Source organism: Anopheles maculipalpis, chromosome 3RL (genome assembly GCF_943734695.1).
Source record: "Anopheles maculipalpis chromosome 3RL, idAnoMacuDA_375_x, whole genome shotgun sequence".
NCBI lineage: Eukaryota > Metazoa > Arthropoda > Insecta > Diptera > Culicidae > Anopheles > Anopheles maculipalpis.
Genome location: NC_064872.1, coordinates 51550834 through 51577603, shown reverse-complemented (window position 1 = coordinate 51577603; position 26770 = coordinate 51550834). Strand labels below are relative to the sequence as shown.

General features: G+C 42.0%; 2 protein-coding genes across 2 annotated transcripts in view; both read left to right on the top strand.

Annotated features, from left to right (window-relative positions):
- Nucleotides 1-24265, top strand: part of LOC126562268 (uncharacterized) — a 55273-nt gene extending 31008 nt beyond the window's left edge. Inside the window, exon 6 of the mRNA XM_050218728.1 lies at nt 24254-24265. The gene's annotated coding sequence lies outside the window, so the exon portion shown is untranslated. The remainder of the gene's footprint in view (nt 1-24253) is intronic.
- LOC126560753 (protein artichoke-like) lies at nt 13100-16858 on the top strand. The gene is made up of 5 exons (XM_050216708.1): nt 13100-13122; nt 13213-16302; nt 16373-16376; nt 16632-16700; nt 16796-16858. Exons 1-5 carry the CDS (start codon nt 13100-13102, stop codon nt 16856-16858), a joined length of 3249 nt encoding a protein of 1082 aa, XP_050072665.1.
- Nucleotides 24266-26770: the final 2505 nt, after the last annotated feature.

The following is a 26770-nucleotide window of genomic DNA, read 5'->3' as shown; positions in this document are numbered from 1 at the left end:
AAATCCGACATAAATTAGCTTGTGTGCATGCATGTGGACTGTAATAGTTGCAATTTGTTGAGCTGTACATAGTACGAAAATTGAAATCTAATCTTTTTTTTGGAGAAATCTTTTTCACCAACAACGTTCCTAGCGTTTGACTTCTTGTGCTCTTCTGTAAATAATTAACACATTTCTTTGAGTGAAAAGAATGCATCAAACTCACCAGTATTTGTCAGAACCTGTTTAATGCTGGCACGATCTACACATTCCTTACGATGCAAACTTTAACGGAATGTTATTTTCATCAGCTGCATTTTCTTTCCACGAGAAGTTTGTGAAAATTTCTCTTAAAGATGCAATGTAACGAAACAAAAAAATGGCAACCTTAACAATGTGTTCAATCCAACACAATGCACCCGAGCAAATGAGTATATTTCTTACACGGATTGATGGAGACGCATTTGCGATTTACGAATCCCTGCGAAAAATGCGCAATTAAATTGTGTCACACTTACAGGACTTCGCCATTATAACGGACTGGTTGAGTTCTACGGTATTTGAAGAAATTCTGGTTCGATTAACTTTTAACTTCAAATATAATCGAGGTTCTTACGTAGAAGAAAACATAAAAGTAAATCAGTTTTCAGGGCGCACACATTCTTTGAAATCCAAATGCTCCCACCGGCGAGACTCGCAACTATCTCGCCATAACGTTTGATTTTGAATCTAACTTTAAGCGAAACGTCATCGACTGTTGTACCTGTTTATGACGCTGCTTTACGCTTTTATGTGGCAACTAACTGCACGACAGCTTTTTGATTACTATAACTTCACCCTTCAGGTTTGTGCGTGGTAGCGAACGACGAAGCCGAACAGAAATTGGGTATAGAAATCAAACTTTTTTCCTTTCTACGCCTCGCCTTCTGTCATGTTTTATGCATCGCTAGTACGTGATAGTAAGTTTCTCGATTCACTCCTACAGATACCACATCCTTCGGTTTGCGAATGCCCAAAATCGTGGTTTGGAGTCAGTTGTGTTTCCCTCCACACACACACACACACACACAGTTGGAAAAGGGAATCGGGGTTGCGTGTTGCGAGGACGGTAGCGTGCCGGAGCTTTCTCGAAGTTGAGTTTGCGATCTTAATGTCTTCATCCAGCCGGAAACCGCACCTAAATCCGTATGCACGGAACCCATACGCAACCCGTTTGCATTCGGCTTTTGGCTAAAAGTTTTATCAGATCTCCGGTCGCTCCCGGAGTTTGGTGCGATTCGGTGAAGTGCGTATGTTTTGGTTGGCCGTTTTCCTGCTACCCTTGTTGGGTGGTACGAAGCTGGCGAGTTAAAATTGCTGACCGAAATTCTTCTTCACCGGAAACCTTTCCGTTCATGCTTCCGACCGAAGAGGCAGAAAGAAGCCAGCCTGTTTTGGGCAGGAAAAAGGTCTTCAAAAAGCGAAAAGCGGTCCGGTGGAACGGACGGTTGCCACACGCATGTCACATGCGGTGGTCGTTGGTCGATTGTTCGGACAACAAAACAGTTCCGATAGTCGACGTTTACGACTTTGAAAAGGGTTTTTCTCTGGGCGGCGACCCCCGTAGCACAAGAGCCAGACGAACGAAGGCAGTACTTTTCTATGATCAGGCAAGGATTATTTTTTGTTTGTTGAACTTTCGTTTCATGTCTGTAGTAGGGCGGCTTCGGCGGAGGCGGTATTGCAATTGAAAAACTTTATTTTCCCAAAATTGCTCTACATCGAATACTGCTCATTAATTGGGTCGATAGCACAGATAAGAGATGTCTTTTTGATCTTTACGGTGGATCGATTCATTTAGGACCTTTTTGAAGTTTTTTCGCAATCCGCTGCCTGTCTGGGCTTAAATTGACCTAAATTGTAGGGGTACGTTAGGCGAGCGAAACACAACAAAAAACAATAGCATGGCAAAATTAAGAATGCCTTGAAACGTTTGCGTTGCAATTTCTGCACGGGATCTGCGATGATGTGCATAGCTTTCATAAAAGCAAAAATAAGAACCCCAATGAACAAAGTGTACAATGCAGCACAGCATTCGCTGTGAGCGTGCAGGAATGTAATTGTTGCAATGCTGCTAGTGACACCATTACGTACGGCAGCGCATCCGCCACCGTACTTGACTTTGCTTCGTGTCGGTGAACCATTAAGCGATGGCGGTACTAGGAAAAGCGAGTGAAATTCTTAAAACCGTGTAAGCATCGGAGTGGAAATCAATCATAGGGTCGTATCATTTTCAAGCATCGTCATGGCTGAAAAGCATTCATTCAAATCGATTGAAATAGCAAAAAATCGTACGTTTTGCTACGCAAACTGTTCGCAGGGCCATGGCGAAGGTCTCGCAAATGTGAAGCCCCGATGCAAATATTTGATCCATATTTTAAAAATATTTCGCCTCCTCGCTGATCTTCCTGTTATCGTAAACGCTTGATTGTGTTTACTTCCATGCAAGCGGAAACATTTCTTCAAAACCGTATTTCATTTACTTTGATTTGCCTACTGCAGGCAGGCTGTCGGATGGAAAATGTTTTGATTTTCCGTTGTTTATTACAAAAGCTTAATTGTTGGCTTCCATTCCGGGAAGCGTTCATATCACGCAACCGAAAAAAAAAATACAATTAAAGATGCTAGAAAAGATGTGCTACTGTGAGGCGATGAGCCGATCGTAGCCGTGTGAAGAAAGCATCCTTACATCCTTTCTTATTACTTGTTCATCAATTAACATTCTTTCTAGGGATTATTTTGCACAGGAATGACTTCATTCTGACAAGAATGTGAGAAAAAGCGCAAATTAGATTTTATGTCATTACGAAGCTTCCCATGAAATCTATGAAAGCGAAGGTGCTGAGCAAATCGTCTCGTTTTGTAACCAGCATCAGCTTTTATTGCTGTTTCGCTTCCCTGGTGTGCCCTCGGTATGGCGGTTGGTGAATCTCCCGACGCCCAAATCGAATGCCGCCGCTTGAAACGTTTCTTATTTTTTTTGCTCAGTTTTCGTTACTGATCGTCATTCCTGGCGCGGTTCTACCGTTGAAGAATATTTTAAATTGGTCTCTGCATACCTTCTTTGGCACTCGTGGGACTGTGGTTTACGAGTATTTTGTTAGGAGAAAAAAGGTGGCAGAAAAGTGGTTAGCAGCTTTGGCCGTATCTTGGCAATCTAATTTGGTGATTTTATTGTCGACTCGAGAATGGTATTGTTTTGGTTTGGGTTTGTGTCGTAAAGGATCTTGGCGCAAATCCGAGCGCTAGAGAAACTAAGCGTTAATTATATTACTGTTTAGCGTGTTGCCGGGTAGAATCACTATTGGACTGCTGTGATAGTGTTTTGTATAAATGTTGCCCCGTTTAAATAGTTCAATATTATTTATGGCTTTATAATTATCTGCCAATCAAACAATGTGTCTGGTATGGTATTAACTGTAAAGAGTTACGATAGAGAAAGCCTTCGTAGAATATATTGGTTCTGTAATTTTTAATTGAGTTAATGTTTACCTTTTTGGTGCTTAAATTTTTGATGCCGTAATTTTCATGTACCTGTCTGTTTTCAACCTTCAACAGTGACCCCAAAACACATGTACCCTTATGTGTTTACTTTAACAGCTTTTAGATTACTCACACGTCAATCAATAAATAGTCAACTGTGTGCTTAGTTCGTCTTGAAGAAGCTTTACAGTACAGCCTGCATTATACATATTCTAGCACACTGTCGCGCAGTTACATGCTTCCCTCGCTCCCCCATTCGATGGTGTAGACAGCTATTTACCGAATTTTAACAACACATTGCCCGGAATGTGTTTAATAATGCAAATGGTTGTCCTACGCGTGAGGATGTTGCTCGTTTGCTTGTGTGTTTTTGTTTCACTGTAAGAAGGAACAGGCTATCAATTAAATAAACATTTTATGAACCGGCAGGATTTTGGGTATTTGAAAGGCACGAGTACATTGCCAATCAGGATGTACTTGAAGTGTATGAGATGATTTTTAGACGACTTGTGATGAATTTGCATACAGATAACGAAAAGTTAATGGGATAAGTTAGAAAGGTTTTGTGGCTCGTCTCGTTCAAAGTGTTCCCTCGTTGAAGATTTTGTCCGTACTAGGAGTTTCATCTCTAGGCAAAACAAGGCGAAGGGCAGTTGCCCTGAGTTTCATAACATCTTTTTCATTCTCGAATAAAGCTAAAAACTATAATAGGGGACCAATTCCATCCACCCAACAATGCTGTAGCCCCTTAACAATAAAACCCTTTTAATGAAGCGTAATTTGGACAAGCAGCCAATAGGGTGTTATTAGCTGGTGCTTTAATTGTTGTAAAAGTTGGAACCAGCCCACTACTGTCACTAAAACATTCATGTGACAATCATGACGAAATGCACAACTGACGGCGCTTGTAAACAGCTTAGTTTTCGCGTCGTCGATAGAAAAAGACTTGCGACTCACCTCAGCAGCAAAGAATGGAATTTGGTGGGCAAACTATTCCCGGGGGATTTTATCAACGATTGTATGTCCAAGACGTCTTATCTCGACCGAGAGAGAGCCTAAAAAAGTGCAAACTGTTTCGGCCAAGGTGGAAGGTAATTGACTTTATACAATTTGAGATCAGTCATCAATATTTCTATGGAATGGTTCTTGACCGTAGGTTTCTAGCAACATTAAATTCATTGCTGTGGTTTCATTTTCCTCCCCAGCAAGGTTAGTCCAATTTCTCTGACGTAAATGTTTAAAAATATATCCAGTATTACTCGAATTCCAGAGAAATTAGGTAAGTTAATTTCGAATTTCTGGCGGTTTCATAAAATATCTGGAATTCATTGGCAGGTGTAACAGTACGCAGTCTAAGCGAATGTTGAGGCATCTTGTTCGCAAGAGGCCCCGAAATCCCAAAAAACCAGCAGCTTCGATGTCTTAGGGACTCACGGCACATAACGAGAAACGGATTTGAGGAACCAAAATAAGTAAGCCGTCTATATACATCTAGTAACATACTAACACGGAGAGTATAGGTTGAGTTCTGTAAGCAGTGCCAAAGGGTCGATCCGATAGTCAAATAGCCCTGCAACAAATAGTCTCAGCGTGTTACAATTCCACTGTTTCAAAGTATCGAGTCCAAGTAGTGCGGAGCATCCGTTATAGTTTGCTTGGGCTTCCCAGGAACGAAGAGTAATCCTCGAGAATTTTCGCTGAATCTGCGAAAATGTTTATTTTTTTTCTAGAAACTAGATGTCTGAAGGCAGATAGTTTTCTATACTCAGGAAAAACGTTGTGTTCCTTTCTTAAATTACGGTACATTATCCTCTTATAAGGATCAATTTGAGATGGTACAATAATAGCAATGTCACTTAATTGCGGATTAATTAAGCTGAAGTGGAGTTGGACTTCTTTTATTGTTGCCGTTGTTGATCCTGTGGCTTGCCAAAACCTTCTGCCTCTCGCCTCACTATTTTCCGCTATTTATACCTGTTTCCTAGCCCCAGAGTTGTTTCAACTCTGGCTGTTGTCGGCTGTTTCTTCTAATGGATTGCCGCGTGGATGCTACACTACTCCCCCTCTAATTAGCGGAGCGTAAAATGAACCCTTTTTGATATGTTATCAATGTAATGCGCGGGCTTCAACCTATCGACGGAGATGGATTCATGCCTTCCGTTTTTCTCTATTACAAAATATTTCCTTAATTTTCTTATTACCTTATACGGCCCTTCGTAAGGTGGTTCGAGGCCAGCTCTAACCCTATCAACTCTAACATATACTTTTTTACAGGTCTCCATATTCTTATCTATGTATACTTTAGTGTTCGATTGCCGTGGTGAAGTGGGAGATATTTTGCTAAAAACATTTTTCAAACGCGTTACATAATCATGTGTTTCAGGCATAGGTGCTAACGATGGAGCTAATAAATCTGCTGGTAGCCGTAAATTCTGTCCGTAGACTAACTCGGCAGGAGTACTTTTAAGATCTTCTTTGTACGATATTCGTATTCCTAATAGTACTAAGGGTAACTTCTCAGTCCAGCGTTCAGAGGTGTCATTTGCCATCAATGAACCTTTTAATTGTCTGTGAAAACGTTCTACTAATCCATTTGCCTGTGGATGATACGCCGTAGTAGATATATGATGACTACCCAGCAACTTAGCTAATTCCGCGAATAGTTTGGACTGAAACTGCCTACCTCTATCTGTAGTAATGTTTACGGGACATCCAAATCGGGATATGTAATGTTGTACTAACGTTTTAGCTACTGTCTCAGCTGTTATATCGGACATGGGAAACGCTTCCGGCCATCTAGTATACCTATCAATTATGGTTAATATGTACGCCATATTATCGGAAAGTGGAAGCGGCCCAACTATATCGATATGTATGTGATCGAATCTACCTGATGGAAGGTCAAAACGAGACAAAGGTGTGTGCGTATGCCGATTGATTTTAGCTTTCTGACAACTATCACAAGCTTTGGTCCATTCATTAACATTTTTGTTCATACTGGGCCAAAAATATTTTGAAGATATAAGCTTTCTAGTCGCTCGGATTCCGGGATGAGATATGTTATGTTGTTCCCTGAACAGTGAAAATCTAAAATGCTCTGGAATGTAAGGGCGATTATTTCCGGTTGACATCTCAAAATATATCTCTTGATTGTTTATGTTTAATTTATCGATTTTGTATTTTGATGTTGGAGCTTGATTTTTTAAAAGCTTTTCTAATTCCGGGTCAGTCTTTTGACTTACAGCTAGGGAATTGTAATCTAGTCTGCCAATTTCACAATTTTCCCCAATCCGTGATAATGTATCCGCTACAACGTTACTTTCCCCTTTAATATAGCGAATATCGGACGTGAATTGTGAAATATAATCCAAATGTCTGTATTGCCTGGGAGTTTTATCTGCTTTAGAGTGAATAGCTGTAGTGAGAGGCTTATGATCTGTTAGGATAAAGAAATCTCTACCTTCGATGTAGTATCGAAAGTGTTTGATGGCTAAATAAATCGCTAATAACTCTCTATCAAAAGTGGAGTATTTCTGTTCAGCCTCCGACAGTTGTTTAGAAAAGAATGCTAGCGGTTCCCAAGTACCATTATTGTCTTGTTGCAACACAGCTCCGACTGCTATGTTTGAAGCATCCGTAGTTATGTTGTAGTTAGCATTATTATTTGGATGTTTGAGTAAAGTGGCCTGAGCAATACTAGATTTCAATTTTTGAAAAGCTAATTCGCATTCAGGAGACCAATCCCAAGCGATTGACTTTAACTTGGTGTGGATGGCAATGTGTTTGTGCAACGGTTTCATTATTTCGGCGATTCGTGGAATAAACCGATGGTAGTAATTCACCATTCCCACAAAACGTTGTAGCTGCTTTAATGATTTTGGCTGAGGAAAAGTATTGATTGCTTCAACTTTATCCTTGGTTGGGGTAATACCCTTGCCATCAATATGATGCCCTAAAAATTCGAGCTGGGGTACTCCGAATACACATTTGGAATGTTTAAGTTTAACATCGTTCTTCGCCAACCTTTTCAGGACTTCCCTCACATGTGTAATGTGTTCCTCTTGAGAAGTGCTTCCTATTAAAATGTCGTCGATGTAAACGAAAACATAGTCCAAATCTTGAAAAATTGAATTAACGAAACGTTGAAAAGTGGGTCCAGCATTCCTAAGACCAAAAGGCATTCTTAGGAATTCAAAAAGACCAAAAGGTGTGGTTATCGCAGTTTTATACACATCTTCCGGGGCAACAGGAATCAAATGATATGCCTTTATAATGTCTAGTTTGGTAAAGTGTGAACAATTATGCAGATTCATCGCAAAATTTTGGATATGTGGGATTGGGTATCGGTCAGGGATAGTAACCGCGTTCAACTGACGATAGTCCCCACATGGTCTCCAATCACTATTGGTTTTAGCAACCATATGTAAAGGTGATGACACTGGCGATGAAGAAGGACGGCAGATGCCCAGTTCCAGCATATGCTGAAATTCAGCGTGGGCAGCCTTATGCCTAACTGGGTCAAGTCTCCTGGGTTTTGAGATAGGAAGTGTTCCCTTGGTATGAATGTGATGCACCACTTGATGGTTAATTGGTTTGTTGAAATCCGGGGAGTCCAATAGCGAAGGAAACTCCTTCAACAAACCTGTAAACACATCGTTAAAAGCAAATAATTTGGGCGATGGTGTATCAACCTTTGCTATACTTGCTTTTGTGGAGAGATTGGTAAGTGGATCCACCAATCGTTTGTTGCGTAGATCGACCAATAAACCATATCGCTTAAGAAAATCTGCTCCTATTATTGGATGGTTTACTGCAGCAAGCACAAAAGAATGAGGAAAAGATCGTCGCAATCCAAGTGAGACATTTAGAAACTTTACTCCAAACGTTGGAATAGGAGTTCCGTTTGCTGCAACCAAAATATCACTAGACTTTGTTAATACTCCGAAAACTGAATTGGGAATCACTGATACATCGGCACCACTGTCTATGAGAAAAGTGAGTTTAGAAACTTCATCATGAAGAAAAAGTCGGCATGAATATGGGAATTCTCCAACAGATTCGGTATCCGTGGAATTTATTCGTTTCTTGTCAGCCATATTGGCTACAAAACTGCAAGGCTTAACACATTTCGTTGCCGCACTACCATATTTGTTATGATACCAACAAAAAAACTTTTTCCCTTTCATTTGCATTCTTCCTCGCGAGAGACTACGCTTACGGAATTCTTTACGTGGAACTGATCGATCGCGATCGCGTGAGACATGCATTTGCTTAACAAGGTTTTTTAGTTCTGACAGTTCACTTCTAAGCTCCGAGATTTCATTCCGACCTGGCTTTAAGGCACACGCACTAACCGATGCTCCCTTCGACGCTTCCCAAATTTTATCAGCAATGGGTAATATTTCCGCAATGTTAGTTTTAGCCATGGAAATAATAGCAATTTCTATTGATTTCGGTAAACGCCCTAACCATAAACGAAAAACCAACTTATCTGAGAATTCGGTAGATCCGGCCAGCTGCATCAGTCGTCGATGAAAATCTGAAGGGCTGCTATCTCCCATCTCGGCGTTGTACAGCAGCTTGGAGATCCGTTGTTCTTCGCTGATCGACAGGCGTTGCAGCAAAGCGTCCTTCAAGAAGGTGTAGCGATTGTTGGTTGGAGGATTTTGGACGATGTCGATCACTTTTTCGAGTATTTCAGGCGACATCGCAGTAAGAAGATGAGCGTATTTGGTGCGCTCTGATTTCGTTCCGGCGTTCTCAAACTGAGCCTCCGCCTGTATGAACCAGGTATTTGGCGAGCTGGTCCAAAATGGCGGCAGTTTGACCGAACTGATGACATCGCGGCTAGTCTGTGGCTGGGCGACGGAACTTCTCTCTCTTGGTAGTGGCGTCATCGGCGGCGTGGTGATGGTTGCTTCATCATAACCATCGAGTAGCGGGATGGTTTGCGTGGGCTGATTTTCGTCGTTGGTTGTCGCCATGGTTTTTATCGGGGTTCTTAGCATCGAAAGAACTTACGTCCCGATTACTTGCTGACGGTGTAGCAGGTATGGCAGGTAGACGGTGTGGTGCTGTGCGAATCAAGCGTCCCAAGGTGTGAGTGACGACACTGGGATAAGACGCCGATCTGGTGTGTGGGAGATGAGCGTTGTCCGTCTGCTAGAGACGTCTTCACTTGCACACGCGCGTCGTGTTTAGTAGCTCACTTTTGCGCAGGAACTTTCTCACTACACTCTTTGAAAATGTCCACACACTACACAAAATTTCTACACGTTCACACTTCACACGCGTCCACCGAACGACAAAAATTTTCACGTTGCGTCACGAAACTTCACGTGTTTGACTTGGCCGCGGACTGAGAAAGTTGGCAACCGGGTGATATTCTGGAACGATGCTGCTCTCCGTTGAAACGTCCCCAGAGGGTGATGATAACCAAGACGGGAAGGACAATGATCAAAAGGAAGCTTGAATTCTAAAAAGAACTCTGAGTAGCGTATAAAGTAGCTCGAGTTCTGAAAAGAACTGTTTTTGCCGCCTGTCTTTGGTTTTTTCTGTTTCCCTTTTGCTCGCTGATTCGTGATCCTCAAACGGCAGCTCCTCTCCGAACACGTATGATCACGTCGGGGTCCCCAATGAAGTGGAGTTGGACTTCTTTTATTGTTGCCGTTGTTGATCCTGTGGCTTGCCAAAACCTTCTGCCTCTCGCCTCACTATTTTCCGCTATTTATACCTGTTTCCTAGCCCCAGAGTTGTTTCAACTCTGGCTGTTGTCGGCTGTTTCTTCTAATGGATTGCCGCGTGGATGCTACAAAGCTTACAAAGTCTTAACCCGAAGACCTCTCGAAGCCGTAGTAGTAAAGAGGGAAAAGGAATCGCATTATGATTTCATAGTAGTAGATTTTCCCTAAACTACATAGAAATTAAAAACAATGATAATCAGGAAAAAAGATTTTTAGGAGCAATGAGTTACAAAAAATGATTTGATTGTCTTCTTCTTTTTGGCTTAAGTACCTCTAAGGTCACGATGGCCATCGAATTGTTTACTAGACTTGACGATACCACGTAGTTGGATAGTCAGTCCTCGCTAAGGGGGGACGGTCCGGATGCGAACCTCGATCCTGCCGTTTGAATGCTGGCACCGGTGTCGCCTATATCATCGAACCGCCCAAAACCTGACTGTCACTCACTCATGTTGGCCTGCGTTTTTAAAGAGCACGTCGTCGTGACATGTCCCTGTCAACAACAGATCTCCAGGAAACTCGATCCCTGGCTGCACCTTCCCATCCATGTTGGAACCCGAGCTCCGACAGGTCTCCCTTCACCTGATCCAGCCAAAGAACTTGCTGTGTTCCCCGATGCCTCGTGCCGAACTGGCGGTCGCTGACGAATATCTTCTTGGCGGGGCATGAGTCCGGCATCCTCATAATATACCCAAGCCATCATTTCCTGCCGATCTTTGCCACCATCAGGATATCCGGTTCTCCGTAAAGCGCAGCAAGCTCCTCGCTCCATGCTCGAACACACCGCCAAAGATGGTCCGGAGGACGCGTCGCTCAAACTCTTGGCGTGTTTGGGCGTTTGTATCCTCCGCTCGGATGGTCCAAAACTCGTGGCCATATAGGACCAACGGGTGAATCAGTGTGCAATATATCTCACATTTCGTGCGGTCTCGAAATCTTCTGGAGGCCATAGTATGCACGATTCCTCTGCATAATGCGTCTCCGGATTTCGCTGCTGACATCTTTATCCGAAGTTACGCCAGTCCCAAGATAGCAGAACTCCTCTACTACCTCGAGGTTTTCACCTTCGACTAGCACGCTGCTTCCGAGTCGGGCTCTATCACGATCAGAGCCTCCGGCAAGCAGGTATTTCGACTTCGTCACATTGATCATCAATCCAATTCTTGCTGCTTCACGTTTCAGTCGGATGTACATCTCACACACTTTCGCTGTCGTCTTGCCATAGATGTCAATGTCATCGGCGAAGCCAAGAAATTGAAGATACCGGTAGAGAATCTTGTCAAGGATATCGTTGTTTAGCTTCGTATGACACCTTCCAATGCTATATTGAACAGTAGACAGGAGAGTCCGTCCCCTTGCCTCAGACCCCTGTGAGATTCGAACGATTCCGACAACATTTTCCATAGTTTATTTCGATCTATGGTTTCGTAGGCCGCCTTGAAATCGATAAACAGGTGGTGCGTTGGGATCTGGCGCTCTCGGCACTTCTGGAGGATCTGCCGAAAATTTAAGATTTGGTCGGTGGTGGATTTACCTCCAGCAAACCCCGCTCGGTAGCTGCCCAACAAGGTCAGGGTCAGGATCTTACAGGCTGCATTAAGGACTGACTTTTTGTAGACTGGGTGAATGACGCGCAGTTTCCTCTCCTCCAGTAATTCTTCCTGTTCCCAGATTCTCGTGATCATCTTGTGTATTTCGACGGCAACCTGATTGTAAAGATATCTTTGCGGAAAAAATGATTACCATTTTCGTATACATGACAAGTAAATTGAAGAACTGTTTGTTCAACTCGTGAATAATTAATTTGTGAATTTATGAGCTTTACGACCAACAGTAACTGTTGTTTGTGTTTCTGTATTCTTCGAGCAGATCAAATTTTGCCCAGCTGATTTTGCTTATTTGCAGTGGTAAATCTAACGGTGGGTAGAGTAGACGACCGCCTTAAACCGCCAAAAAGCATAATCTGCCTCTTCTGATTTGGCTATCAAGTTTAGACAAACTTTCCTCCTTAGCTAAAACATCATTACAAAGAGGAAATGCCTTGTGAAATTCGTATTTGGTCAACCCATGCGGTGTTGACCAAACGGAAAAGAGCCATGACGGCTCTTACTTGATAACTAAATATGACAGTCTGCACTAGCATCTTCGTCAATCGCCATATTTTATTATAATAGTAGCACTGCATTACCAAAAATGGATGTCAGAGACTTGTTTCTTTGCAACAACACAGCAATAGCATTGTCTCGCTTAACTTTATTTACCGAGAAAATACTATAATGCTTAAATAAAAAAATTGATTATTTAAAAAATAATCTACAATGGCTATCGATCAACATCAATGAAGTCATTCACACGCATCTCTAGATATGCAAGAAAAAAAAAAGGCTTTAAAAATAAAATCCATACATCGCTGCACTGTACAAAAAGAAAGTATTACAAATTATCAATCAACCGAACAAATTGCTCACATGCAAAACCCTTCGTTCAACACGATTAAATACCGTTTACGTACAGCACCGTTTCTACCGGACTTTGCCTATTGCACGGGGAGGAGATTATCTCAACACATAGGTAAAGCCACAAAATTCGTTGCTTTGACCCCCGGGGGTCAAGGGCGAATTAAAAGCGTACTGATTATGTTCGACGCTGTTCGCGGTTTTAGCCATAGCTATCAAATTCCGGCACCGGGTTCGCTCATTCGGTTAACAGCAGCGTCAGTGAGAAGGTTTCCATTACTGCCTGTTAGCAAAATAGGCCGCAAGTGGATTACTAAGGCTTCGAAACCTGCAGGTCTGCTGCAGACAACACACAACAGGTGAAATTAAAGTTTGATACCTTCGTTGCGCAAGTGCAACATGGGACTACACGGTGCGTGGCTGTAAGTAATAAGTTCTCGCTAATACCAGATGATGAGCATTAGCAATTGTAATTGAATCCTTCGCTTTTGGTGTTGTTAATTGTTGACCAGACTGCAGCGGACCACCGTGCTGATCGCTGCTGTATTTGCCTGCAGCTTTCAACTATCGGATAGTGCCACCGCACGGCCCACCACGTTGAATTGCATCTACAGTGCAACAAAGTGCACATTCGCCGGTGCTTCGGTACGCATAATCAACGACAGCCCGCTACCGGCGTACCAGTTGGCGATTAGTGGGTACGATGGCGTATCCGATCTCACCGTTTCCTTCGCGAACAGTGTGGTGGAGTATGTTCCAGGGTTGGTTTTTGCCCCGTTACCGAACACCACAGTGATCCGATTAACCGGAACGCAAACGCGCGTCATAAACGAGGATGCTTTTCAAGGCTTGAAACGTGTTAGTGCGATTATGATTGCCGATAATCCGTTGGAATTTCTGCCCAAAAATATCTTTCGCGAGCTGTACACACTGCGCACATTAAAGCTTATTGATATTGGCCTGACCACCATCGCTCCCGAGTGGTTCCGTGATCTGGGACAGCTGAATTTCCTTACCGTGACGAAGAATCGTGTTCGCACATTGGATGCGGCCGTTTTCCAGCGCTGTCCCAAAATTTGGAACCTCGATCTCTCCGGGAATGCAATCGAAAGTTTACCGGAAACGGTGTTCGATCCGCTGACCGACGTAGAGTCCATCAAGCTGGATAATAATCGTTTGGAAGAGGTACACGAGAACTTGTTTGCCAACACAGGCGACCTGCGGCGGTTGACACTCAGCAACAACTCGCTCACGTTTGTGTCGCCTATTTTGCTGCGAAACTTAAGTAATCTTGAAGAGCTACACCTGCGCTGGAATCGGATCGAAGATTTTCAGCTACTATTTTTCCCCTCGATTAAACCGTTTGCGTTAGATCTGCGAAATAATGGGCTCGTTTCGTTTGATCGAACCATGCTCACCGTGCTGGAAAATCTTGATGCCATCTGGCTGAATGATAATCGCATTACCACCATTGCGCCCGATACGTTTCATGATGCGGTCAACACCACACTGATTGAGCTGGACGATAACTATCTGGAGGTGCTGCCGGTGGAGCTGCTGGCGGGCCTCACTCATTTGCGGGTATTTGCGGCAAGCAACAATAAAATAAAAGCCGTCCCAGAGGAGCTATTTCTCGAGAATCTCGAGGTAAAGCAGATACGTCTCGCGGGCAATCTTATCGAAACGTTGCCGGCAAAGTTTTTCGCCGAACTGCCGATCCTGGAGGAGCTGTATCTCAACCGGAACAATCTCGTGGCGTTGCTGGAGGACGCCTTCGTGGATTGTCCCGTGCTGCGCGTAATACAACTGGGACATAATCAACTGGCCTCGATTTCACCGCGTACTTTTGCACAGCAACAGCAAAGCATTCGATTGCTCGATATTAAGTCCAACCACTTGACCAGCATAGAATTCGTAAAAGGATTAAAGTATCTCACTAGACTCGATTTGGAGGCAAACGGGATAAGCGAGCTGCAGGGAAACTCCTTTGAAGGAGCATCCAACATAACTCAACTGCTTCTGTCGTACAACAATCTGAACCGTCTGACAAGTGAATATTTCCAGGGCCTAAGCAAACTTAGGGTGTTGAATGTATCAAATAATGCTATCAATCGTATTGAAGCTGATACCTTCAAAAAAATGTCAGCGCTCGATGAGTTGCACCTCAACGGAAATGAAATCGATAGCTTGCCATCTGAAGTCTTCACAGCACTGAGCGCCCTCAAGAAACTTTCCGTGGGAAACAATAAGCTTGAAGATATTTCAGCTACGTTATTACAGAGCCTACCCATGCTTCAAGAATTTGATCTGTCCAATAACCCGATCGTGAACGTTAATGAACAATTTCTTCACTATACGCTCAACATGCAGCGTCTGTCTCTTAACGGAATCCGCCTTCAGCGCCTTGGTAAGAACTTTCTGCTCAAACCGTTAGCCCTGCAGTTCCTTAGTCTAGAAAGATGCTCAATTGCGGAAATCGACACGGAATCATTTTCGTCGTTTGGTTCGATATATCCAGCGGTGTTGCTGTTACGCGGAAACGAGTTAAGTGTGCTGCCGAGAGGGTTGTTTCTCAATTCTCGGATGCTGGCAGTGCTGGATTTATCGTTAAATCGACTCATCGAACTGAGCCCGGATGCCTTCGCATCCGATAACGCGTTGCACGAGCTCTACTTGGAAGGTAACATGATTCATCGGCTGTGGCCAAGGAACTTTTACAAATTCCGTAACCTGAAGGTACTGAATTTAAGAAACAACTCCATTGAATGGATCCCGGATGGTACCTTTGAAGGGTTAGATAGTTTGAAGGTACTAGATTTTGGCAATAACAAGCTGACCCGATTACCGCCGACGGTGTTTGCTAACCTGATAAGCTTAGAGTTTATTAGCGCCGATGGATTGGGCTTGCAGACGCTGGACAGGGATTTGTTTACTAATCAACCAAACCTTAAGGCGATTTTCCTGCAGAACAATCGGCTTGATGAGCTGGAGCTGGGCATGTTCCGTAAAAATGCCTTACTCAAGCAACTTAGCATTGCAAACAATTCATTCATCAGCTTTCCATTGCACGAATATAAGCAGCTAAATGAATCGCTTCGTTCATTGGACGTGTCAGACAACGCGATCGAAACGTTGATTGTGACGCCGGCTTTAGAGGAGTTGAAGGCGTCACGAAATCAAATTTCACACATCTTTTCAGTTGCCGAAGTCGACCCGGCTCTGGTTAATATCGATCTGTCATCCAACCGGCTTTCTACTGTCGAGGATTTGAGCGGTTTTAAACATCTGGAAGTGTTGGACGTCTCTCATAATCCGCTTGATGCGTTTGATTTTACACATTTAGCTGCGTTCTACAATCTTACCTATTTCAACGCTTCCTCTTTAGACGTGTCCACGCTATCTCTGACCACTGACGGTATGCTGCTTCCGTCCCTTACCAGTCTGGACTTGTCCAACAACGGCATACAAGCTGTGTCTGAGGAGTTTCTGAATAGTTTCCCAAGACTTACGCAGCTCTATCTACAAAATAATCCTCTGCATGGATACACCTACAAGTTCTTTTTCGACATTTTCCCCTCACTGACATTGCTTGGTTTGGATCTGTAAAAGTTTGAAAAAAAAGTACTGCTTTAACTTTTTGCGATATGAGACTTTGTATCCTTTCCGTTTGAGATTTGCAATTAAAACTTGTTTGTTAAAAATTGCCATTGGCATGAAAATTATTTCAAATTGCTAATGGCATTGTGTCACGCATTTCGGCTAAACTTAAAAAAAAAAATCATGCAAACAGTTATTTGAAACACCGTATTACCGATAAATTATAACACAAACTTTCCAAGCACACAATAAAAAATAAATTTTTAAATCGCTCGAAGGCCTCGTTATTCTTGCGTAAAACGGATAAAAAAAAAATCATCCAAACAATACGCAGAAAGCTTACGAAAATCCGAAACATCTTCCCTCCGTTCGCATGCCACCAGCACGTTCCATTCTCAACCTGGTTGGTTGGGCTAATCTAATGGTAAAATCATTGTTTGAAGAGAGTTCATTGTTTTCACATCATCTTGTTTGTCAACAAATCCGTGTCCGTTGTAGTACAGTTCAAAAAAGGAGCTCACTGGAGGAGGTTTTATGTTAGGGGAGAGCATGGCAGCATGACAAAAAAAAAACCCCCATAGATACAAAAAAGGCAAGCTGTTAGTTGACGATAAATGAACCAGACACGTTTTTAGAGGAAAAGAAAAATACTTGATGATGAGAAAGGCTTCCTTGTAATTGGGTTAGCTATCCGCTCGCAGTAAGATTATGTCCCTTTTTGGGGAAGAAGAACATTCTTCGGGCATGAGAACCCGCTTCAAACGATGTGAAAAGGATGTTTGGGGTTTTAGTAAAGCACTGTGCTGCAGCAAACAATAAATAATTATGCGTCAAAATGTTCCAACAATTCAATGTGCTTCCACTTGTGAGAAATTAAACATTTTCATGGAAATTGTAGTATGTAAGTGATGTTTTTCTTTATATTTGTTTTTTTCGTACACAAATTCAAAGATTCATTGATTTCCTAAATTACCCAATGCTATTAATAATTTATATTATTATCGCAGCAGCCCTGTGGTGAGGCGACTTCAAACGGAAGGACCAAGGTTCAAATCCTATCCGGACCGTTCGTCCGTAGTCTAGCCTTGTTGATACCATCTAGTTGGATAGTCAGAGGATAGTCCGGATGAGAATTGACCCTCGGTCCTGCCGTGTGAAATCCGACCCGGCTGTCGCCTACACCACCGGAACACGGGAAGAAAAATGTTAGAATGCACTTAAACAATTTTCTGATAACATGTACCCCAACATGTGTGTTTCGCGACACAAAAGTATCGATCAAGCACAAAAGTATATCAAGCGTTCGGAATTCATGTAAGGATAAATTGCACTCATCCGTGGTGTGGTGGCCCATATCGGCACGCTCGTTGGCTCGCCTGGAATCCATCCAGCGTAAATTTACTCGGTTTGCGCTGCGTGGCTGGAGTGTCCAGGTGGACTACAATGGACGTTGCGCGTTTCATGGCCAGGACTCGCTGAAACAGCGGAATTGTAACGCGCAGAGACTTTTTGTCGCTGTCTACTTAACAATTGCATCGATTCGCTGGGGCTGCTCTCTGCAATCAACATTAACGCCCCGGCTAGATCGATTCGTGCTAGATCACTTCTTGACGTAGGGGAACGTCGTATTCGTTTTGACACCTCTGATTCGTTCCTCGTCATGTTCCGCGAATTCAACACCGTGTGTGATCGTTTTGAACCAGACCTGTCGCGCTTTGTGTTCCTCAATTGTATACGTACAGTGCGGCCCATTACTTATTTATTTATTTACAGTTGATTATGACGGTCCAGTGCCGTATTGTCAACACCACTTGTGTTGAATAAATTTTACAATCTTATTGGTAAGGCATTTCCTCCTTATTCTTTGCCTTATCCCGGGCATACTCGATTATGGTTGTGGTGATAGTGATGATGATGATGATGATGATGTATTTGTGGATCATGTGCGTTTTGATGGTCCGGTTCTATTGTTGTGGCTATTGTTTTGATGGTGGTTGGTTACATCTGAATTCAGGCTATTGTGGTGTTGTGGCCATTCTATTGTTGACCTTTGTGGTTTGGTCTCGACTGTAACAAAGAAATAAACATTGTTAAGACAGCACGAACATTTATTTGTCTGCGTACAATGTTCTCCAGTGCAGTCAAGCAATGACATTCCAAGCTCAATCTAGTCAACGTCCAATCAAAGGATGATCGACAAGCTCTATCCCACAGCAGCGAAAGCGACTTCACTACTCCCGAGACTGAGCCCGCCAAACACCCCGAACCCGACGCCAACGCTGTCAAACTCAATGTGCCAAAACTGGACTGGAGTGGAGAACACTGCACTTTCTACAACGCCTGCCTCCCTTTTACGGCAGTGTTGGAATCACCCTCGAGTGCTCTTGCCCAGTCATCGGATCACCCGTGGCACTACAAGAAATACACTTAAGACATAGACAACACAACATTTAACAAAAAAGGAATGGTGGACTACGAATAAGGATTGGAAGGATACTTGGGATGTGGAATCATAGGACAAGACCGTTGTCTCTGGCGAATCGGTGAATGATCCTCATGTAGGGGAAGGTCCTTGGTAGCCAACACTTCTCTAATTTCTGTACCCGATCGTCTGCCGATATTCTCGACTGCGCTCAACAAGGAGGGTCTTTCGGTTTCCAATTCCACGCAGGACCACAGAAGGTGATCTACATCTTGGAATCCGTCACCGCAGCCACACACCTTTGTCTGAGCCAGAGTAATACGCTGTAGATGAGCATTCAACGCAAAATGATTCGACATCAGTCGAGACATCATTCGTATGAACGCCCGGTCTACAGAGAGCCCATCGAACCAAGGCCGCAGGGACACTTGCGGAGAGATCGAGAAAAGAAAACGCCCGAGTTCATCCGCCTCCCACATGTTCTGCCAGCGATACAGGAAAAGTAGAAAGCGGAGGAACTCCTGAGCCGAGATTGGTCGGTCGTAAAAAGCGCCTTCTTGGACGCCTGTTTTGGCCAGTGAGTCAGCCTTCTCATTGCCGGGAATTCCACAATGAGAAGGGACCCAAATTAGCGAGATCCTAAACGCCTTATCGAACATTGAGCCAAGCAGTTCAATGATTCTGATGGTGAGGAAATCCTGAACAGCCTTCGAAGATCTCAGAGCTTCAATAGCACTAAGTCTATCAGTGAAGATGAAGTACTGGTCCGAAGGTCTCACTGCTATCATCGATAGTGCGTAAAATATTGCAGCTAGCTCTGCGGTGTAAACACTACATGGCTGCCTCAATTTGAAAAAAGCTTCGGTGGACTCGCTAAAAACAACGAAGCCTCCTCAGAGGACGATCCATCAGGGTAGCACTGGCTTATTTGGTATAAATGACCATACCATGAAATGCCCGCAACTACCATCTTCATACACAAAGTATGGAGTAATTTTTATAGGTCCCATTTTCCATTCGAACCGTCCCCCCGTAGTGAGGACTGACTTTCAACAACGTGGTATCGACAAGTCGCTGCGCTAGTAAACCATTCGATGGCTGGCATGACCTTAGAGGTCGTTAAGCCAAGAAGAAGAATTTAGTTTTATTCTCTTTAAAGACATTATTGTTAAATTGTTAAATTAACCTAAAATTCGATACTTAATGTTTTTTTATCTACCATAAAAATTATCATCTCATTCATTGAAACTCTATTGAATTCTTATTGAAAATGATCCTTTACTTTTATCTATTATTAAATGACAACAACAAAGCGTCATCACTTCTTGACATGTAGGTTCAATGTATTTAAGTGTGAGGTTTTGTCAATAGTGGCATTGTTGGAAATTATTATGGCAACGTGTAACCAGAGTCGGATCTTCCTATAAGCGGACTGAATGGCCACATGGGTCCCCTGGCTCAATTTGCCTTTGCCACCCCCCGGTCACAGGATGTTGAATTAAAGGCCTCTCCACGAAGGGGCCCAAAACTAAAGACAAACCTTCCAAAACCATTTCCGCTTAGGACCTCAGAAGGGGTAAATCTGCCTCTGCGGGTAATGTAATGTTATGTAAAGTTTTAAATTTAATATTAAGTTGAAAATAAACCCTGTACATTCTCATTCAAACTAACTAAATGTGATTAAACATTTAACAAACAAAATTTTGGAGCATAACATGGTAGACGACCGAGGTAAACTGACTATCCAGAAATGGCAGGCTAAGTCCTCTTAAAAAACGAAAAAAAAAACGTCAACAGTCTATCATTATTCGTGCCTTCTTTTGTTTGAAATTCTGCTGTCCTTACGGACATATGTTATATTTCAGTCTGAGTGGAGAATTTTAAATGGCCATATTAAATTTCCTTAAACCAAAGCTCATTTTTCTTCTTATGATGTCTGCTGCGTTTAAAGAGGATATTCTAGCTGATTCGAATTCACCCTGCCGTGGCTCACTTCGTGGAGTTGTATATCGAAGCGTTTTTGACTTTAAGAGAGGGGCATTAAATGTAAACTTATTTGGCGTGTCAGTATATCACACGCATGTAAGTGGCATTCAAAATAAGCAATACGCTTTGGCAAACAGGCTCATAAAAATGTTGTGCGAAACGGATATATTTCTGGGTAGCATTTGACTTCGTCGAAAGATGTGTTTTTTCGAATGCCTCTTTTGATCTACGAATCTCACAACTCAATAGCGGGCACTTTACCGGCAACCGAAGGAGTGATAGCGATATAAATTTGTTTTCAAATACTTTAGCTAGCAGTGTAACAATATTGACGAAGAATTGACTCTTTCAAATTGAAAAGAACTATGTTATTTATATGAGCAAAAATATCTTGAATCTAAGTTGTCTGCACGAAGGAAGCTTCTGGCAAGAAATCAACGCCCTTCTGCAAGCTTATGCAACTCCAAAATCTTATTACTTCGTATAAAATTTTAAATTCAATTTCTTCTTTCGAGATGCATCGTCAAGTGTTTCCATCGCAAGCAGCTATCCATTGCTTTGGTATAAAATGGCATAAACATTACACATAAATTACACGACCTTTGCGGTACGGTTCTGCACCAAACCAAACGAAATAGAACGCGTAAATCTCCTCGAGCTCGTATGTAAAAATATCAAACCATTCCTTGCGCGACCGTTCAACAACACGCCTTTTCAAATCAAACGAATACAAACGACGCGTGTTTGGTTGAATACTTGCTAGCTTAAATCGGCTGTCGCCTTGCCGTGAGACTTTACTCGATCAGGAAGCTAAACAAGCGGAAGGCGAACGGAAGGATACACAGGAAAACATTATTTACCTCCACGCAGAACCGTATCTCTTTCACGACAAGCAGTTGTGAATAAAAAAATAAAAAAACAAAAATGGCAGGGCATATGACAAAATTCACACTACATCACTGGGGAGGAAAACAGTTATCATTTTTGAAGAAAAAAAAACCTCGCAACATGCATTACGAGGATCAGGGAGTGATTTGTTTTGATCAACTCAAGAGGAGACTGTAATGGGAAGACAAATCTTTTGTAACGACGAAAAGCAAGCCCGCCGTAAGGAGGTATACGGAATAGCATCCCATACATATATCCCGCTGCTCGGCCCACGTTGCCAACGGCCTACACAGCATAACTAATTAGTGACAAGACATTAAATGAATACTCGGAACGAAGCGGTCTTTAGATGCAAGATCTGTGGGTGGTAAATTAGTTGCACCTGTTGGGAAGAGCTTATCATTTCTAATGCCTCTAATTAAGTGGAATAAAGGAAATCGGTTCGCAAAATCGGCATTTGCTAGTAAGCAGTGCGATTTTAATTAGCCATGGTCTGGACATTATCGATCATCAAGGTGTCGCTCTAGCGAAGTAAATCGTACTCGAGCAGTTGTTTACATTCGAGTGAATTCGTAGCGCAAAACAATTTGTTTAGTTAACTGTAATTGTGTTTTTTTTTAAATTCATTATTTGTTACCATCCATCTGCTCAATATGGCAAAACCTGAACTGAGTTACTTCAAGGCCCTGACAAATGCCGTGTCTCTTTCGTTACGCATAGAATCCATAGATTTATATATATTTTAATTGCATGCCAACCAAACACAAACATCAAACACCGTAAAGATGAGCAGTTTGTTTCGTAATGCGATGGGAGGTGTGCATGGGAAAACGAATTTTGATGAATTCTGCTGATGGCTTCATAATGTAAATGAAGATGCATTAATTTACAACAAATCTGTCACAACTGCAGCTGATGAACAAAGAGCACCATAGGTTACATACACATCAGCATAAAGTAATAAACATAATAATAACAGAGGCTGATTTTGAATTACGAGTTAACGGGCACAGCACAACTTGTAACAATGGGATGTCACTCACACGGTACGATTATTCACAATCTGTTTCGATGCTTTCGAAGCTTTGCAAAGTATTGAAATAAATCGCAAAAGTACTTGATCCATCTGGTTCATATCTGTTCCTTTGCCATTCGAAAGTGGCTTTCTCTTGACAGTCTGCAGAACGCCAAAGAATTGTAGCGGTAGAATATGTTTAATCCGGTTATTTTAATCACTCAAAATTCAATGAGTGCGCACAACCGTGCATAAAGTGATGAGCATTGACTTGGCTATGTTTTTACCCAGCTTCAGAAGTAATTGTTCTTTGTTGGGCTTCTCTTGAACACGAGTACACCGGGAAAGTGCTGCTTCCGCGCTAAGAATACCAAACAATAGAACATTTTCTATGCTTCAAAGTAAACCCCAGATCACTGTACTGTGCGGCAGGAATTTTGAAAATTTTATCCGATTTTTGGGAGCCACAACTCATTGCTATTGCTGAGAATCCACACCGAGGCTTCACTTTCTTTTTGGTTTATTCTAACTTCAAAGGGAGAAGGATTTTTGGTTTTTATTATCTTTTCCGTACCATTCTTCACTGCTTTCATTCGTTACTAAACTTTTATCGAGAAAAGATAATAAAAGCTATTTTAAGCAATAACTAAATCATACAATGGGGGCGGAGCGTGTGTTTTTCATTAACGAAAATTATTATTAATTTTCCCACGAAAGCATCCCCGCTTCACAAACACAAAACTGCACCTGGGCACACTTGGTTTCCTCGAATATAGTGTGCACCGGTCAGTACATCAAGCTGCTCGTCTTTGACGGAATGCTAAACCAAAAGTCACATAGGAGGCCCCTGTCGGTGTGGTATGTTTACCACATCTACTATTACGCAGAACGATTGCAACTTCATTACTCCTACGTGGAACATTTGCCGTGGTCAACAGAAACAACATGACCGGTGGCGCAGGTGATGTAGTGAACTTGTTCATTTTCATCCTAAATTGTTCGAGGAAAAAACACTTCGACGTGACTTTTCATTTGACAGACAGATATTGACAGTGCGAAGTGATCGTTGTACAACAGCTTTTAATTTGCTTAAATTGAATGCATTTTTCAAGCTTAAGTGTACGGAAGACAAATGCCTGGACGTGGAGCTTGTATCCAAGCCCATTTGGGTCTCAGCGAATGAGCAAATAATCTTAATTTCTCAAGAAGCCATGTCAATATCGTTCGCAGAAAGAGTGTACCAAAATAGGTTAAATGTCACGTAGCGTGTGACTTGCAAATTCAGCTCACAAGTGTGTGTGTGTGAAACAATGTACGCCTTTCCTGATTGAAGGAGCATGACAGTGTTTAAACTAAACAATGCAACTACTAGAAAGTCTCAGCTGTATTGTTCCAGAAGCTCTTCTCAAATACCTCAAAGCTTCAAACCCATTTGATTTGTACTCATCGATTGCAAGAAGGCAGCTGCTTAACCATGCAGTTAATCATGCTTTTAAGTAAGCTATTCAGAGAATGCATTTATTCAAAAGCTTAATGAACATACAAATGCAGGTAATAATTTGCCTGCTCGTCCATCAACATCTGCGAGCTTTACTGCTGAATGTTATTCAAATATTATCCCGAGGCTACCAGCTTGCCGATGAAGTCGTACCTGGCAACGAAGAACCGGAAAAACGAAACAACATCATGCACACTTGATTGTACACTGTTATGGGAAAAAACATTTGAATTTCAAACGATACGTATGCAACCATCAGCCTCAAACGCAGCAAAAAGACTTCAAAATGTTATGTTTAATTTTGGAAACCTTTGGGCGACATCTAAATGGCGAAAATGTGTATTTAATACCCACCACATTATGCTCGAAATTTCATTAAATCCATGGCCCACACGCTTAGACCAAGAAGCCATTCTGCGTTCAACTTAAACAGTGCCTTGCGTGAGTGAGAATATTTGCATCTGCTGAGGATATCGTAACATTTGACACGGACGCGTAATTGATTTTTATGCTCTCTTTGTAGACTCGCGTAGGTGCGATAGATGACAAATTCATGGTGTTTTGCTGGATGCGAAAATGAAAAAAAAACGAAAATGGTAATGGTGTGTTAGGTGCCACAGTGCTTTATTTGCAACGGGAACTAATTAAGGCAGCGTAGAGGAGTGTAAGAATCGAATACAAGCTAGGACAACGAGAATTTTGAAAACTCTGAAACTGAAAAACAAATTAGGTTTGCAACAAAGTCACTCCAGTGTTTTGTGCAAGCAATCAGTGTGTTATTTGAAACATAGAATTGATGAAGATTAAGGCATAGGAAACCCAACTCATAATCAATATTGTAATGTATAGTCGTCGTTTTCGGGCATAATTATTTTTCTGACATCCTGCCAAACCTGAGTAATTAGTTATGTGTTGCATATGTTTACCAATAACAACCTCAGGCTACGCTTGAAGCTACAACACGTGTTTCGAATGTATGGCTTGAGATAATTGTGGTTCTGCATCCACCCAAAGTGAACAATCTAACTGGTCACCAACCACCTTCGATTCTACAAGAGGCTACAAATCTTTGAGCAAAAATTTCATGTTCGGAAAACAGTCATCATTTTTTGCAATTTGTGATTGAAATTGTGATTGCGGTTCCAATTTCTGATTGGATCACATTGTTTTCAATGTGACTAAAGTCCTCGTTTTAATTATTAGAGTAAATGGAACTCCAATCAAAGATGTACTTGGTCATGCTCATGCTCCTGATTTACACTTTGGGATTTATTTTATCACCACCTTCAATGCAAACAGGTTACAGTTTCAAAACGTTGGATGACATCGAGCCTAAAATCATAACACCTCTCGGAGATATTGTTAAATTTGTCTGGTAAAATGAAACGATCTATGCCGCCGATTGGCGACGGTTTCGATAATGAACAACTTTGTAGGAGAACAGGATTAGCATCTGTTTCTTTAAGCAATTTCTTCAAATTGCTTTACTTTTCACAGCAATTTCTCGAAAAATGTTGGTTTTAATTTTGGGTAAATCATGTTATTCACGCATTTTGAGTTTCTTAGACTCCTTTCGGGCGAGCAGCAAACTAGTTACCAACACCTTTGTTGGTAATTTGTACTTAAATTCAACTCAAATTTTCTGAAGTAGGGCCTCCCCCCCTTTCTCTCTCTCTCTCTCTCTCTCTCTCTCTCTCTCTCTCAAGACCTTATTGATACCACGTAGCTCAAGAGTCAATCCTCACTACGGGCAAACGGTCTAGAAGGGATTCGAACCCTGGTCCTGCCGTATGAGATAATGAGTTTGAAAGAACGTAATTAATCCAGTTGCTTTTGAAAAATGTGTTAATGTGAAATTATTTAAGACTGTTTTTTATACAATTTCATATTTATTTTTGACTGTTGCAGCTCAGAAAAGGAAAAAAAGTTTTTTTGTGCTGACAAGAATATGGTTTAATATTTTCAATAAAAAATATTTACATGAAATTAAACGAACAAGTTTGCAAAATCTAGTGGAAACATACGAAACAGGGAAAAAATGCAAACATGTTTTCACGGACACTATGAATGGGTTTTATCTCATTTGCATCCTACATATGAAGCGTAATGCACATATGCTCAAAAGCAATATTGTCCCTCGTAAGCCCTATCTAAGACAAAGAAATGCCAAACTATTACCCTTTTTGCGTATTGGAAAATGTTGAATATCAAATCAGCCCGCTTGCTACACTTACAAAACTTAAAGGAACGGAAGCAATTGGATACCGTGTACCTAGTGCAGAACAACAAGTAGAACAATATGGATTGAACTTCAGCAGTTGGATTTAAAGCTCGACAGAAATGTTTCTTGTTTCATGCCGTATCAATCCTTTAATTTGGAACGGCCTGGTAACCAAGGTGATAGTGGTGTGGGTCTTCAAACGGCAGGATTGGCTCCGAGTCTCGTTCGGATCGTCTCCTCTTACGCAGAATTTACTACCTAGTTATGTTTATAATTTTGCAAAGGAACACCATACACTAACACTTCTCGAAGCTATAGTGCAAAAAAAATATTAATCACAACAACAATCCAATAGTAAATAGTAAAAAAAAGGTAACACTCTTGTATAAATGGTTCGTTTGTCTATTATCTGGAACTAAATTGGAGAGAGGAACGTGTTTTAT